This window comes from Barbatula barbatula (genome assembly GCF_947034865.1).
Source record: "Barbatula barbatula genome assembly, chromosome: 15".
Taxonomy (NCBI): domain Eukaryota; kingdom Metazoa; phylum Chordata; class Actinopteri; order Cypriniformes; family Nemacheilidae; genus Barbatula; species Barbatula barbatula.
In genome coordinates, this window is record NC_136778.1 from 12,678,209 (window position 1) to 12,694,010 (window position 15,802).

The 15,802-nt window shown below is 38.4% G+C and overlaps 1 protein-coding gene across 1 annotated transcript in view; it reads left to right on the forward strand.

Moving 5' to 3' along the window:
• kcnh5a (potassium voltage-gated channel, subfamily H (eag-related), member 5a) overlaps positions 1-15,802 on the forward strand; it is a gene marked incomplete at both ends in the record, with an annotated part of 75,238 nt that overhangs the window by 14,413 nt on the left and 45,023 nt on the right. Inside the window, 3 exons of the mRNA XM_079475511.1 lie at positions 6,248-6,363; positions 7,531-7,923; positions 12,606-12,698. Coding sequence (XP_079331637.1) covers positions 6,248-6,363; positions 7,531-7,923; positions 12,606-12,698 — 602 coding nt within the window. The remainder of the gene's footprint in view (positions 1-6,247; positions 6,364-7,530; positions 7,924-12,605; positions 12,699-15,802) is intronic.

The window sequence follows — 15,802 nt, forward strand, 5'->3', positions numbered from 1 at the left end:
TACTTGTCCTTTGACAGTAATCCTGGCCCACACTGGATCTCTTCAAACACACACACATTTTTGCAATGTCCCCTTAGAGACCAGATGTCAGTTTCTCAGAGCACCTGTGACCGGCTGAGGTTGCTATCAGTGGGTGTGCACATACTTCACATTCACACTCTCCTTGATATCCAGTCGGATGGATGGACGGGAAGATATAGGGTTTAGACAGAAGACTCCTTCTCAAATGAACTGTTAGAGCTGAAATTAACTAGATGAGATTAAATCGTCTATTATTCTACATTTTAAGCAAAGTCTTTCATGCAATGAATGATAGAGACTGTTTGGTAACCAAAAAATGCTAAAATGCTTCAAAAATGCTCATTCAAAAACTACTAAGAACAAAAATGCTAAACTGCTAGTTCATATAGCTGCAAGCAACGATACAGGGCCAAGCCCCCGAAGGCACCTCAAGCGCAGAGCGAAGCCGCGCCGGCACAGAGCATCGATAGCAGAAAAAGGCAGAAACTGAAAATCTGTAATGATAAGGGTTGGGTACCATTCACTTTTTAGCCGGTACTGGTACCAGTACGGTACCTGGAATTCTGTGTTTTTACCAAACAGTACCTTTTTCCAGTACATTACTGTCTGTGTAATAAAAAACATTTATTTCAGTGAAAAAAAGTCCAAACCTCTCAATTTCAACATTTTGTTGAAATTTTACCCAAAAGAAAATAAAGACTATAGAAAAATCTACAGCATTATTATTACTACCAGCTTATTCTATTTCCTCATCACACACATTATCATTTATTTATGCAGTGTGATAATTTACCTAACCACCATTAAGACCATTAGATAATATAGAAAAACCAAACTTGAAAAGTCTACACATTTTTTTACTTAAAATAACAGATAGATTTGTAATAAACATTTTTAACAGAGATACAGAAATAATTAAATATATATAAATATATATATATATATTTACACAAAATTGAATATCATGAAAAAGGTCAATATTTTTTATCACTCATCTTCATCACACAGAAAGTGAAACCCGTACAAGCTTTTTGTACCTTTGGTAGTGTGGGCAGGTGCCAAGTCCTGCTGGAAAATGAAATCAGCATCTCCATAAAGCTTGTCAGCAGAAGGAAGCATGAGGTTCTCTAAAATTCCCTGGAAGATGGCTCAATGACCATGGTGTTAGATAATCTATGGGGTATTGTCAAGAGGAAGATGATGGGCACCAGAAATGAGTGACAAAAATATTTACCTTTCCATCGACTGCTCTAATCTGTCACTCAATGAGACAGTGGAGCAAAAGTAACAGACAATGAAAGAAAGAATGTAATTCTGTACTTACCTTATTTCTATTTGATTTATTTACATATATTTTAAACCCCTTTTAGTTGCATGACATACATCACACTTTATTTAACTTTATTCTATTTTATGTTATCATAATTATCGTTCTTTTTGTTTGTTATTTGCCAATTAAGCACACTTGAATGTACATAATTGTTAGCACAAGATTCGAACAACAACCTCAGAGACTCGATGATTGCGACTTATCAGGTGTGCCACTATATCAGGTGTGATCACAATTTCAAGGAATAGAAACAAAAAAACGCAATACTGTACTTTAATGGACGGAATCTGTAACATATGGAATGCGATAAGCGTGATGACATGTGCTGAGTTGAATTTCTGTAGATCAATGGGTTAAAAGTTTCAGCCTTTTTGAAAAGTAATTGTTTTCACTGCTGGTGGCACTACAGAGTAAGTGCTAGGGATCCAATACTTGGTCACAGGACCAGTGCGAACCACCACTACAAGTGTACCAAATTTCATAATATTCCTACGTACTGTTCATTGGTCTGCCATAGGCTAAAATTTTGCCAAAGGAGTAGAAGAACACCAACAGAAGCAATAGTTGCTAATAGCCAATAATAATAGCTGCATGTTCAATATCAATATTGCTTATGAGAATGAACACAATATTATGCATCACAGGTGACTTTGTACACACAACTTTGGCACAGATGACCCTCAACTGTACCTGCATAGAATATATAAACATCATACAGAGCCACATCAGATGCTCAAATCATCTACAGTCATTACTTTGTAAATCAAGAACAATTTGCCCTTATCAAAATGTTAATCTATGCTGCTTGTGACCCTTTATGCACTAATGCAACACCACAATCATATTATGCATAGCCTGGCACATGGCCTTGTTAGGTAAATAGGAGAGCTGTTGATCTAAAGGGGCATTTATTAAACGTCACTCACCAGGTGTGGGTTAAATATTGCTTCATGAATAGCTCATGTCAAACAACAAATAAGAAAGTAGGTTTGGAATTAGAAGCATCCACTGACAGTAAATGACTGTCAGATGTTCTATCAACAAGGTGCATCATGGGTATACAATACTGTAGATATACTGATATTATGATTGATGGTGTATCACCCTTAACTTTATTATACTTACACGTACCGAGAAGTTGTAGGTGGAGTACATCTATAGAAGTCAATATGAAGTAAAGCTCTTAAAGGGATAGTTCACACAAAAATGAAAATGCTGTCATCTCTTGTCGTTTCAAACTTATTTTTGCACCAACACAACAAGGAGATATATTGAAACATGTTGGTAACCGAACAATGGCTTTAGCCATTGACTTGCATTCATTTTGTGTCCATACAATAGAACTGAATGGGTACCGCCATTGTTTGGGTACCGCCATTCTTCAAAATATCTTCTTTTGTGTTCTGCTGAAAAAAGAAAGTCATAAAGGTTTGAAATGAAAAGAGGGTGAGTAAATAATGAAAGCGTTTGTATTTTTCATCAAGTATGCATTAGGATGAGTGCATTTGAAAATGGAGCGCATGTGGATTGCTGTGTATGTTTGGATCTCTCGCGTGCATTTGTGGATTACAGTGCGCGGGTCTGGATCTCTTGCGTGCATTTTTGAATTACAGTGTGTGAATGTGGATCTTTTACGTGCATTTGTGGGAGGTTTATATACTGTTTTCACTCCATAGAAATGAGTGAAATGATCTGTCATCACACTTTTAAGCTTCTATTTTTAATGAAAGTAAATTATAGTCAATAAACAGCCTATATCTATGCAAAATTTGTATTACTTTGACTTGTTAATGAGAGTTCCCTCTACCCCTCCAGCCAAAAGGGATCCAATTATGATATTTAGATATTTTTAGCAGGGCAAACATATTTTTACTATTTGATTTCACTGCTCAGCTCAAAACACATAGGAGTTTTAGGAAGTTCGATTTTATCACTGAATAATAAAGTACACTGTGGTCTGTTTCTCACATAAAGCTATGGTACGACTTCATAACACTATTTGATATTTATGTTTTATTTACATGACTAGAGCTTTTTGTAATTATTTGTCATCTCTAGAGCTTTATTCCTTGTGAAGCTATACCTTAGATTTAAGCAGAGGTGTGTGTGTCGTCATGCCGGTTTTCATGAAAGTTGCTCCCAAAGGGCGAAGAAATCCTATTGGAATAGATTCTGCCCCTCCATGAAATATGCAAAGCATCTGCGTATCAAAAATTCAACATTAGACGTCAGTATTCCCAGTCCTGTAGGGGTGTTTGTGTTTGTGTCTCCAGAGTTCAAATTATCTGTGAATATTTTTTAAACCACAGGTGAGAATGTATCCTCTCTCTCAGAGATGGTTTCTTAGCAAAATCACAATGTAATCGCAGTGATTTCATTGATGGTGACTTACCCAGAGGGGCACAAACTTCTGATAATAGCAAATAGAAAAGCAAAATAAGGAATAAAGATGGGTGCCATGGCAACAGTGAAACCCATTGAGATCCTTCCAGATCTTTCTCTAAGCATCTGATAGTTACCTGGAAAGGATGCTCAACCCAGCAAACATTCTTTAGCTCCTCAGCACTGACACCAAGATAAATTGAGAACTAACTAGAATAAGTCCCAATGGGAACGTGTTTAGCAAAATAACGTCCCTCAACATGAAAGAGGAATCTGTGTTTATGCTCTGTTACATTCTGGAAGTTCAGTGCTGTAGATCTTTCGTATTTGCAGTTCTTTTAATCTTCTGTGTTTTCTTTTAAACAGACATTGCACTCTTGCGGATCCTTGTAGACACTCATTTGCCCGATTTGGTGGATTTTTCAAACATGCGTTTCATTGTAATTTAGGACTATGTTCAATAACCAATTGTTTTATGGAATGCTCTACATATGCAGAACCTTTGACAGAATGGTTCTTTGTGGAACCAAAAATGGTTCTTCTATGGTATCACTGTGAAGAACCTTTATAAGCACCTTTATTTTTAATAGTGTATATAAATATTTAGAAATTGAATTAACTCTTCCTCTTTTTGCTAGGTTTTGACAGAGCTTATAGTTTAATGTTGGTAGGCATTGCAGTGCTGTTTGGTAATCTTTCGCCAGATGCGGTGCATTTGGGAAAACATATGTTCCATTGTAGCTTTGGTCTGAGACTTCCCTCTGAGGCTGTGTGATGGCCAAACAGAGACCTCTCTGGGGCTTTACCTCGTGGCCGCTCGGTGCTGGCTACCTAGCACTGTTTTTGCCCTATGGGACGGCTATATCTGGAGGAAGCCTCAGGAGTCATGTGCATCCAAAAACTTTTCTTTTCTTGTCTTTTATGATTTAATTTTCACTAAAAGTCATGTTGTTGTATTCCAGTACATATGCCTGCTACACCTCAAGTCCTTAACTTAAATTGTGGCTTCAAATGCTGAAAAGGCATGAACAGACCAGCGTGCTATTTTCATTCAGCCTACCAATAAGTGCACACGGCTGACTTCCCCTACTTATCCCTTCACTGAGTTCATTGTTCATGTGGCCATGCAGAAAGACTCTCTCTCTCTCTCTCTCTGTGCCTGTTGTAACAGAGAGAGACCCAGTGTTCTCCGACTTTCTCGGGTCCTGTACTGTTGTGTTTGAACATTCATGGGATGTGACTTAAATGGGTGTTTAACCTCTTTTCCCACACAGCAAACCTTTAAAAAACACGGTCTTTCATGAAAGCAAAATGAAAAGTAGGTTCTGTTTCATGAAGAAATGATGAGTAGGATGAGGTTAAGAGTATGGTGTACTCTAGTTAAAGGGATAGTTCCCCCCAAAATGAAAATTCTGTCATGAATTACTCTACACCCTCAAGTTATTCCAAACCTGTATGACTTAATTCCTTCTGCAGAACACACCAGAAGATATTTTGAAGAAAGTTGGTCACCGGACAACACTGGCTCCCATTGACAAACATTGTATGGGCACAAAACCCCTGAGACATTTCTCAAAATATCAAGGTGTTCCACCTATAGATTCATATAGGTTTTGAACAACATAAAGGTGGTGAGGTAACTTTGTGTACATAAACTAAAATTTTTGAGTAGTTGTTTGATGAAGATCTTCATTTAGATCAGACAGTATCCTGTGTAGGACTCAAGTGACCTAACAGACGTTTGGGCATTGGGCTCAAAGAAGAAACTTCACACCAGGTAAAAATGTATGAGACGCAGTGACTTCAAACGATGCTCCTCGCTGGACGCAACTTCTGTTCTCTTCATGTCTCCCACATGTCATAATGCATTTCATAAAGAAGTCTTAAAGAAACATTATGCCTTTATGTACAGCCCCAAGGTCCCCAACAGTATCTGTTTTTGCAAAGAACAGTGAACAAAAGAGGAAACATTAGACTTAACACATTCATGGAATGTAGAAGAAGGGAAATGTGATGTTTTTGCAATGCAACCTTTGGGACAAAAAAGTGATAGTCAAGAGAAAAATTCTGTATTCGGTTTGAATGGCTTTAGCACAGAAGGTAGTTGAACTTGTCTACGTGGAAATCAATAAGGTTTTGGAGCCTGCTAGTTATGAAATAGAAAAATTTAGTGAGATAGGCGGGACGAGAGCCGGGATTCGAGGGCTCGTATCACGGAGGAGATTGGGAGCATAGGAGGACGAGTGACCGGACCGTCATTGAGAGAGGACCAGGCCTGGACTTAATGTCATGGTTTGTGTGTGTCGCCGGCAGTCGTCCCTTGAGGGGGCTTCCGGCTGTCTAATTACGTTTGATTTTATTAATTAAAAGTCTATTTTATGTTCGCCGGTTCCCGTCTCCTTCCTTCCCTTTTATTGAGCTTGTTACAGAGATAATTTAAATAAAAATAAAAAAGAGAGGACCAAGAAGCAGGCCTAGTTTCTAATACATAATTATTTTCTTTTCATGTTGCAGGATGGACCAAGTTTGCCAGGCTAACCAGGGCATTAACAAGCAGCCGGAGCACACTGCAGCAGCTAGCACCTATGAACAAGACCGAGGTCAGCCACAAGCACTCACGACTGGCAGAGGTGAGCATCTCATAGACACTAGTTTGTTTTTTGTTAGGTCTTGTACCAGGTAAATTATGTTTTCTATCCCATAACCTTAAAGGTACAGTAGATATTTGTGAGGCCATTGTTATAAAATTGACTTTTTCTGTAGACATTCATTGTTTATTCATATTTATACAAATTTATATATATTTATAGGCTTGATTCGTGAACACAGAGGAAAGCTACTCTCATTATTGTAGTTTCTGTCAACTGAATGTTTAGCTTATCTGCTGCGCACACACTACACAAAATAGATACTGAGAAAATGACCTTTTCCAACTGAATGAAAGCTGTGCACCTTTTGTGGACAAAAGGGGTCTGAAATTCACTAAATATAGTGGCGAAGTCACTAAATTGTCACTGTTAAGTGCGCGACTGTATGTGACACGGGACCTGAGTGGCAAGGATCGGTGGCTAATTGTGGCTGTCAATGTTAACATTATGCCAGGTTGCCACAAATAAAACAATGCATTGGCAACGGTGTTAGTTGCAGTGTGTGACGCACTATGCAACAAGCAATTGTAAGTAAGCTAACATTAACTAGCTAAGCTACATTTTAATTGCTAACATAGCAGATTCATGAAAAAATACATTGGTAATCAGCATTTTTGCCATAACTAATTTATTCACGAATCAGCATCTACTACATTGTAGAGAATCACTTTACTTAAAGTGAATAAAATAGCCTACTTAGTGGAGTTCAACAATCACTGATGAACTAAGCCGGATACCTGACTTATGTGTGTAGTGTAGGTGAGATTAATAGGGAAAGCAGGCAGTGGTCCAAACCACTGTGAGGCAGGGGAAAGGGAACTCAACTGTTTCTGACCTTAAAACGCATTTTTTGCGTTTGTATTGTTTTTCCTACTTACACTTAGTTATATTAGGTATACATAAATATATTTTTCACAATGGACAGCGATTTGTAATGATTTTGGGGAGGGGGACAACCCTCGGATGGGGGGATCCCCCATTTTGATATGAACACTCTACATTTCTTAGAAACTTTCAAATAAATTGCAACCAGTCTTTCACAAAAAATTAAATAAAACCCATGCAATTTTATTAATTTATATGAATATTCAAAATAATTTTTTGTTGAGATTAAAGCTTTCAACCTCTTGAACTATTTCTGTTTCAAAGGCTCTTCAGCTGGGCTCCGACATTCTTCCTCAATACAAGCAAGAGGCTCCTAAAACTCCACCTCACATCATCCTGCACTACTGCACCTTTAAGACCACGTGGGACTGGGTCATTCTCATCCTCACCTTCTACACGGCCATCATGGTTCCCTACAATGTCTCCTTTAAGACCAAACAAAACAACCTGGTGTGGTTGGTTCTGGACAGCGTGGTGGACGTCATCTTCCTTGTTGATATTGTGTTGAACTTTCATACCACTTTTGTGGGTCCTGGAGGGGAGGTTATATCGGACCCAAAGCTCATACGTATGAACTACTTGAAGACCTGGTTTGTCATAGACCTGCTTTCTTGCCTGCCCTATGACATCATCAACGCCTTTGAAAACGTGGATGAGGTAAGAACAACATTGCTCAGAGACATAGCAAATAAAATGCTGGGGAAAGGGAGACACTATATACTTGTGAAAGTATAATTAAAGTAAAATTGCAATGTTTCCTCCTGATCTCATTTACTTTCCACATTATGTTTTTCATTCAACAGTAAAACTCTTTTGAGTGGTAATTGTTTCACAATCCATTCGATCAGATGTAACACATCTGATTGATCTCAAAAGACCCAGATGAAAAAGCTAAATTTAATAAACCTTCTTCTTTGCTTTTATTACCACTGAAGTTATGTTTATGCAGTATTCCAATTAAATTTTCTATGCCCAGCCTTTGCATTATAATGAATCCTCCTCCATGTTGCTAAAGGTGATTATTCATCTCTGAATCGTACAGGACTTCTCCAGCATAGATTTCTATGAGGACCGAAATGCGGCTTGCATTCTTTATCTTTCGTGTGTGTGCTCGACTTTGTGTGTATCTGCAACGCTTTATTTTCCTCGCTAGAAAAAGAGAAATTTAGACCCATCAACTCTCACCCAGCCCCCTCCATTACTGAATCAGATCCACTGGCTGTAACTGTGACCTGAAAACTATATCCATTATTGCCATCACTTTCCGAATCAGTTGCTTTGCACGGTGCTGGGCAGTAGCGTAAATGATTCCGACCCAGCTAGACAGTTTGATGATAAGTGGGCTGGTGGAATTGCAGTCGTCTGTGTAGATCTATGTTTAAAGCAGAGGCTTTTCTTTGAGCTGAAGGACAAGAGACCCTCTGATGACTGGCATTGCGTGGAGCTGCTGTTGTATATTGTGGCCACCGGGGGCAGCATTTGCCAAACGAGAGAATGTTTTCTTTTACGAAGTGGCTGCTTAGAGATCCTCCACTTGAATTCAAAGTGCTCCTAAAAGAAATTACAGTGTGCCGGTGTTCAGATAATCTCTTACACCTGTGTTTTGAGTTTAAAGCGCTGCCAGACTTCTTAAAGCTTTTTTCTGCTTCTGTGTACTTGGAGTTCTCCCAGAAGGATCAGCGGGAGCTTTTACTCACCGTTTTCATATTTCATTTAGTTTTATTTGTCTTAAGGCAACGGTGCAGCTAATATGAAAAGCTGAGAGAAAGTGCTAATCCCCAATAACTTTAAATGGGAACACTTGACTTTGTGACTTCAGGTTTTGTAGGGCTGCTTTTAACATTCTGAGATAAATAAAATTAGCCTTTAAGCTTCTTTACAGTAGTAATCTCTGTATGCATATATATAGTATGAGATATTTATCCAATGTAAAGCCTTTTCGGTTTCTTACCCGTGCCCATCAGTTCACGGGTGCCCTGGCAACGGCTGTCATCGTGCTGTGGTTAGAACGCATTAATTTTTTGACTTATTGGGAGACAATAAAGCCCCAAATCTGCGGTGTTCCTGTATCTCAATAAAGCTTTAACGTTCTGTGGTTTTGAGAGCTCATCTGTATCAGCCTGGATGTGCGTAATATCTGGTTGAGAGAGGAACATGTTGAAAATGCATGTACGGAGTTTAGCTTAGTCTCAGATTAACAAAAGAGAATCTTAGTTTGTTTTAGCATCTATTCTGTGTGTTTTAATGTTTTTTCTCTGATGATACCAGCAACATTTTTCTTTCAAAAAACAGTCTTTCAAAACATACCTGTTCCTCATTTTTTTGACTTACCAATAACTGTTTATGTCTTTTGTCTAAAAAAGAAAAATCTCGTTATTCATTCTCTCCCTTGCTTACTCCAGCTTGAATCCTCATAGTAGCATGGCCGTGTAAACTAAAGTTACTGTTTAGCGTGTTGACAAAATGTTTATATGTTTATAAGTCGCCTTGGATAAAAGCGTCTGCCAAATGAAAAAATGTAATGTAAACATTTTGTTTTAACATAGCAATTAGACATTAGTGGAGCGAAAAGAAATAGAGTACACAAGTTTAAAAGAAAATAAACATTTGTCTGTCCGTGTCTTATCTTTAGAAGATGTTTCAGCAATGTTTTAATTGAATCTAATGCAATTAATAGTTAATAGGATGAATTAAATAAAAAAATGAAATAGCCACTAGCTGGACCAATAACCAAACGCAGACCAGAAGTTAAATCATTTCTAATATCAGCTTCCATTAAACTGAAAAAAGGAACGTTCGATATGCATTAGAAAATGTTTGAATGGGCACCATTGAAACAAACACCACTTAAAAGGAATGAAGATCAAGAGAATTATTACATTTATGAAAATGGAAGACAAAGTGCTCACTGTGAAAAAGGAAAGTGAAATTGGAACAGGGTTTTTGAAAGTGGAACAAAAGATTAGATTGATACAAATCACATCACCAGAGAGTCAGAGTCATAAGAGCGTTTACACGCAGGACAGAAGAAAAGCTGAGTCAAGCATTCCATGTTTTCCTGTTTTTTAAGCACAAACCTCTACTATATACAGTATATTCACAGTACCAATTTTTATTAATGCTACTTGCCACCGGGACACCCGTTGTTGAAATGTCATAGCCTGCTTTCTCAGTTGGCCACCAGTGAATTGTTTCTCTCCCAAACCTGAATAACATCTGCAATACGACACGTGTTGAACTGACAGGTGTTAGAGCTAGTGGCAATGTGTTAGACCGCCACTAAGTTCTATTTAAAGATGGCACCACAGGTGATCTATTAAACACTACTTACTGTACATTGTAAAAAGGGCAAATTAATTAACTCCAATTCTTGTTACCAACATGAAAGAATAAGGCAGCACATGTTAAAATGCTGTAGAGTTTGTGTTAAATCCAAGGCAGCTATAAAATAATGGACATGCAGCTTTCGTATGCTGGATCCAGATTGTCTATGAATGCCCAGTAAGCCATATGCGGAAGTCTATTGCTTATTCTGGTCACTTGACTTGTGTTAAAACATTTTTATTTTAAAGAAAGGGATTACCCTGTTCGTCTAAAAATTTTGCCAAAAGGTTACCCGAACGTTAAAAAGTGACGATTGTCAAAGAGTGAGAATGTGTTGTCATACGAGGTTTGAAAACAGTGAAAGCAAACGCCATTGGTTCTCCCATGTCTCAAAACCTATCGATTAGTGCTATGTTTCAATATATAGATGTGTAAATTAGATTTTTTGTGAATAATGACTTTATTCTATAAACTTTGCTATATCCACCAGAAGATAAGTAAAAAAGAGAAAAGTTAAGCCCAAGTGTGTGCAGTTTGGGTATGGTGTATAACAGCAGCATACAGATTAACATAATATGCTCTGTTTATTGGATGATTCCAGAGATAATAGTGTACTGTTAGAAGACCATAGTGACTGTAATAGCTGTGATTTATGTGTATTTTGACCATTTTATGAACAGTTCATCTAAGTGGGAATATTAAATAAAAAATTTGCGTAGTTTGAAGTAAGTAATTTGCCCACACAGAAGGGGCCAGCTAAAATAATGGATTGTGAGTAAAACATTTTCTTTATTTTAATAGACAACTTTCTTTTAAATTATAGCATGTTGTGTTGAAATTTAGGGCCAGATTTACTAAACAGGGCAAAAAAGCGCAGAAGGGAGTGAAATTTCCTCATTCCCATGATGACCAACGAAATTGACTAAACGTTGCACAGATTAGCGCAGGGTAGTGATGTTGATAATCCGCGGGATTGGAGGATCAGTTGATATAAAATTAACATTGTGATTAATTGCGGATGGGTCGCGGGCAGATGAGATCAATTATTGATGATGAAAATATCTACGCTATCTAAAATGTAAACGTTTAAAACCTCATTTTCACCAGGCACCGTACAGTCTTTTTTTAATCTGTGCACTTGTGAGGGGAATGATCACGCTGTGACTCTCCCCTGCACTGAATGAATGAATCCTCTTTTCAGGTTAAATAAAGTGCAATCGCTGTTTACCTGTTTTTAACCACACCTGTCAACATTTGGGTTACAGAATCTGGGAGACCTACGTGTCCCTTGCGTTCATTTGCAGTCGCCCTTCAAGGGGAGTCCCGTCTGTTTGCTTGCATCTTGCGATCACTCGGTCGCCTGCGTTCTCTGGGTTTACTAGAACAGATGCCGCTAAAAACGGCAGTGTTCACAGGTGTGTCTGTAACGCACACTATTAATGGTCCAAAAAGCAACCAAAAACGATACAGAAGCTGTAGGCCTATGCCTAAAAGCAGAATAAGCTTCTTGAGGAGGTTTTGCTCATTCATCTACTAATAACGTAATGCAAACATGTGCCACAGATCCCCATCTCTCCAGATGTGTGATTTGTTTTTTAAAACGGATTCGGGTGCCGTTAAAGCTCATCCAGGTTTAAGACGTGCTTTTTTGGGGCTTTAAATATAGCCGTAAAATACCAGTACAATAACAAGTTCAAACCTTCATAAATCGCCTTGTGTGATTCATTTAAAAACTCTCCTCCCATAAAGTTTGCGTATGCTCTTACAAATGCGTATAGCCAAGCCTTTTCAGCACAAATTTTCACTGTGCGTCTTTAGTAAATACAGACAGTAGCTTTTTTTAGGCCAAAAAAGGCATTTGCGCTGCCACAAGTTGTTAGTATATCTGGCCCTTGATGTTATTTCTGTGAACAGGTCTATGCTAATGTCCAGCACAGGGATTATTATATGTATGCGCAAGTGCAGCTTGTAAGATGTTTTGATGTGAATCGTCTGCTTTTGTCTTTCTGATTTAGGATCCCATCGCAGACTCTTCTGCAGTGGGCCACTTGCCATCTGCGGCCCACTCTCCACGAAACGGCACACGTGCAGAGGACTCAGTGTTGCCTGTGAGTTAACTCGCTTTCTAACTGGCCCTGGCCCGAAGTGGCCCTTTTCCCTGCGGTTGTTTATGGCCTCTCGGCCCCTTTTTTATTTGCAGTTCAGTTAACCTCTCCCCTATTCAGTGTTGAAAACATGCCCTGATGGCTCTCTCATTTATGCTAATGTTGCATGGAATGCTGCACCCCTTAGTGTGTTTGTTTATCTAAAGTGATTTTAGATGCGAGTCGATCAGACAGCACAAGGTTCCCTGTGCCCTGACACGAAAATACTTGTAGGGTTTTTCATGAAAAGCAATTAATATTTGTCTTCCATTATCTCATGACTCAACACTGGGGTTGTCACATCTAACTGAACATTGATGAGCACACATAACCTTCTAATGTTTACATGAGATAGTCAGGGAAATGTAATCGCTACCCATTGATATTGCCAAGCCACCCCTTACTCACAAACAACATAAGGGTTTGCAAAATGCTAAATAAGCACTCATGCAAATTAGGCCCCTAAAATGATAAAATGCTTGGAAAAGTATCCATTAGCAGCCGCGCTGCCTGGAGAGTTGCGCGTGCACAAAATTAGCATCAGCTCTTCGCTGGCGTAATAAGAGCATCATGTTTTCATGCAATAACGCCGAATGAACACATCTATTTTTACCTTGCTTCCTCCATGTCGGTGACTAGGGAAAATTGCTCCTTTCAGGAACACAAAGCATGTTGGAGAAATTAGCTTTTTGATTACATGACAGCTGGAACAAAACGGCAGAAATCGGCGGTGGAGGACATGCTAATTAAACCTGTGAGGTATCACGGTCACTATTTATAAACAGCTCCGGTCTGACAGTCTGCTTCCAAAGCAGTTGAGGATGCAACAATTAGGTATACTTACATTTCAGTCCCCCATTTTCACTCTGCCCTGCTTACAAAGTGAATTCCATCAAGTGTGTGAACAGAACGCGTCGTTCCATTTGGTTTTCAAGCTGTCCCCCGGAAGCTCAAAAAGAACCTTGTATTCTTTTTTGTTTTTCTTGGCTATGAAACATTTGGGGGGGGGGGGGGGGTGATACAAAGAAGTTGCATTAGTCAGGGGTTTTCAAACAGAAACAGATAAATGCGAGTTGCACTTTATTTTACAGTCCTGTTTTACATGTACTTGTTTAACCATGTTTACCACGTACTGATCTTGAACCTAAACAGTAGAAATAGGCCACACAAAATAAAAATGGTGTCATAATTTACTCGCTCTCTTGTCGTTCAAAACCTGTATAGGAAAGAAAATATTTTGAGAAATGTCTTAGTGGTTTTGTGTCCATGCAATGCATTAGGGGTCGATGGTAATATTATTTAAAATGACCTTTACAGGTTATACAGAAAACTATACATGTTTGGAATGACATGAGGGTGAGTAAATGATGCTAGTATTTTCATTTAATTTATCTGAATTTATCAGTATTTTTTTGGATAAGTGGTGGATATACTGTAAATTTAGTGGATCCAAAAGGATTTTAGCTACCAATGAAATTATGTTCACACTGAAAGCTTTTCACAGAAACAAAGCTGGCTACTGGCTACTACATGAGTAAAAGGTTATGCAAATCAGCAGTGATGTGCTTTGACGACTGCCAATAGAAGTGCAGACCAGTGCTCATGGTCAAAATTGCATATCAAATTATAAAACAAGCATTTCTAGTAAATCAAACATTGCTGGCGTGATATTAAAGGAACGACGTGGGATTTTTAGGAGGATCTATTGACAGAAATGCAATTTAATATACAAAACTGTTTCTTCAGAGGCGTAAAAAAGACCTTACGTTATGAACCGTTATGTTTGTATTACCTTAGAATAAGCTATTTCCATCAACACACAGAGCAGGCCGACATTGAATTTCGCCACCATGTTTTGTACTGTAGCCCTAAACGGACAAACAATTCTACAAAGCACGTTTCCTCTCCCTCTACATAGGCCGGTTGTCCCTGACTTTTCAAAGGGGGAAAAGCGTCTACTAACTTACTCCTAACTGCTATCTTGCTGTCAGATCAAACACCTTTAACGGGGTTACTATTTACTGTTAGCTAGCTCTGCCCTCAAACGTGCATTGCAATGTAAGCACAAAATGCTTCGCTTTATCATAGGTTAGACCACGCAAGTAATAATGCAAATTAATAAAATAAGCGATGACGACACAAGCATGTACAAGCAGCACACTGGTTCCAGATAAACAATGATGCTCAAAATTGCTCCGTTACACAGCTAAGATTACAACAACAACAACTTATCTTGGTTCTCACAAACAGAAAAAACAATGTTACTCTTATACTGATCCAAATCAAAGCAACCTCCTCTGGGATGATTTTTAGACCATCTTTCTCTCCAACGTCTCTCTGCTGGAACGTATCTCCATAGATATCTATGAGTATCTCCGCTAAAAGCCTGAGTACTGCGGGTCCTAGCGCGTCTCTGCTGGAAAGTCTTAAATATTAATGCAGGTCTGACTTTTATCAGTCTTTTTACTTAAAATCCACAGACCCTTTATTTTATGTAATCAATAAGACATAGCTCTTTCTACAGTCTTTCTAATGAGAAGACACAGTGTCTCAGCCGACGACATCTTTTTGTACTTTGGTGGCCATCGTCGTGTTTGGACTGAGAGATTGGTTGCAATTTTCAAACTCACCATTGGTGGCCGCTATAAATTCCAGACCTTTAAATGCCCTGTAAGGGCGTAGTACTCTCAGCTGTATTTAACACACTTTACTATTTAAATTAATTCTATAGAACTTCACAGATCCGCCCCCTCAAACCATGCCGTAAAGAAGTGTGTATATTCTGTGCTCTATTTGTGTATGTTAAGAAACCTCTAAACAATCTCACTCACACATTTGTTATAGACCTATAATCTGCATTGGGCTCAAGTTGACAAGCAATATTTAAGCTTTCGTTTTAAGCGATATCAGGGCACGTCTTGGTGAACCTGTGTAAAAGCAACTTCTACTGTTGTTTGCTTTCAGAGCCAACTAAATATTATATTTATCCCACTCTTTAATTATCCAAACATGACAACATACTGTACAACCAAACAAAGAATTGTTCTTTTGCAAAGAAATAGAAGGAA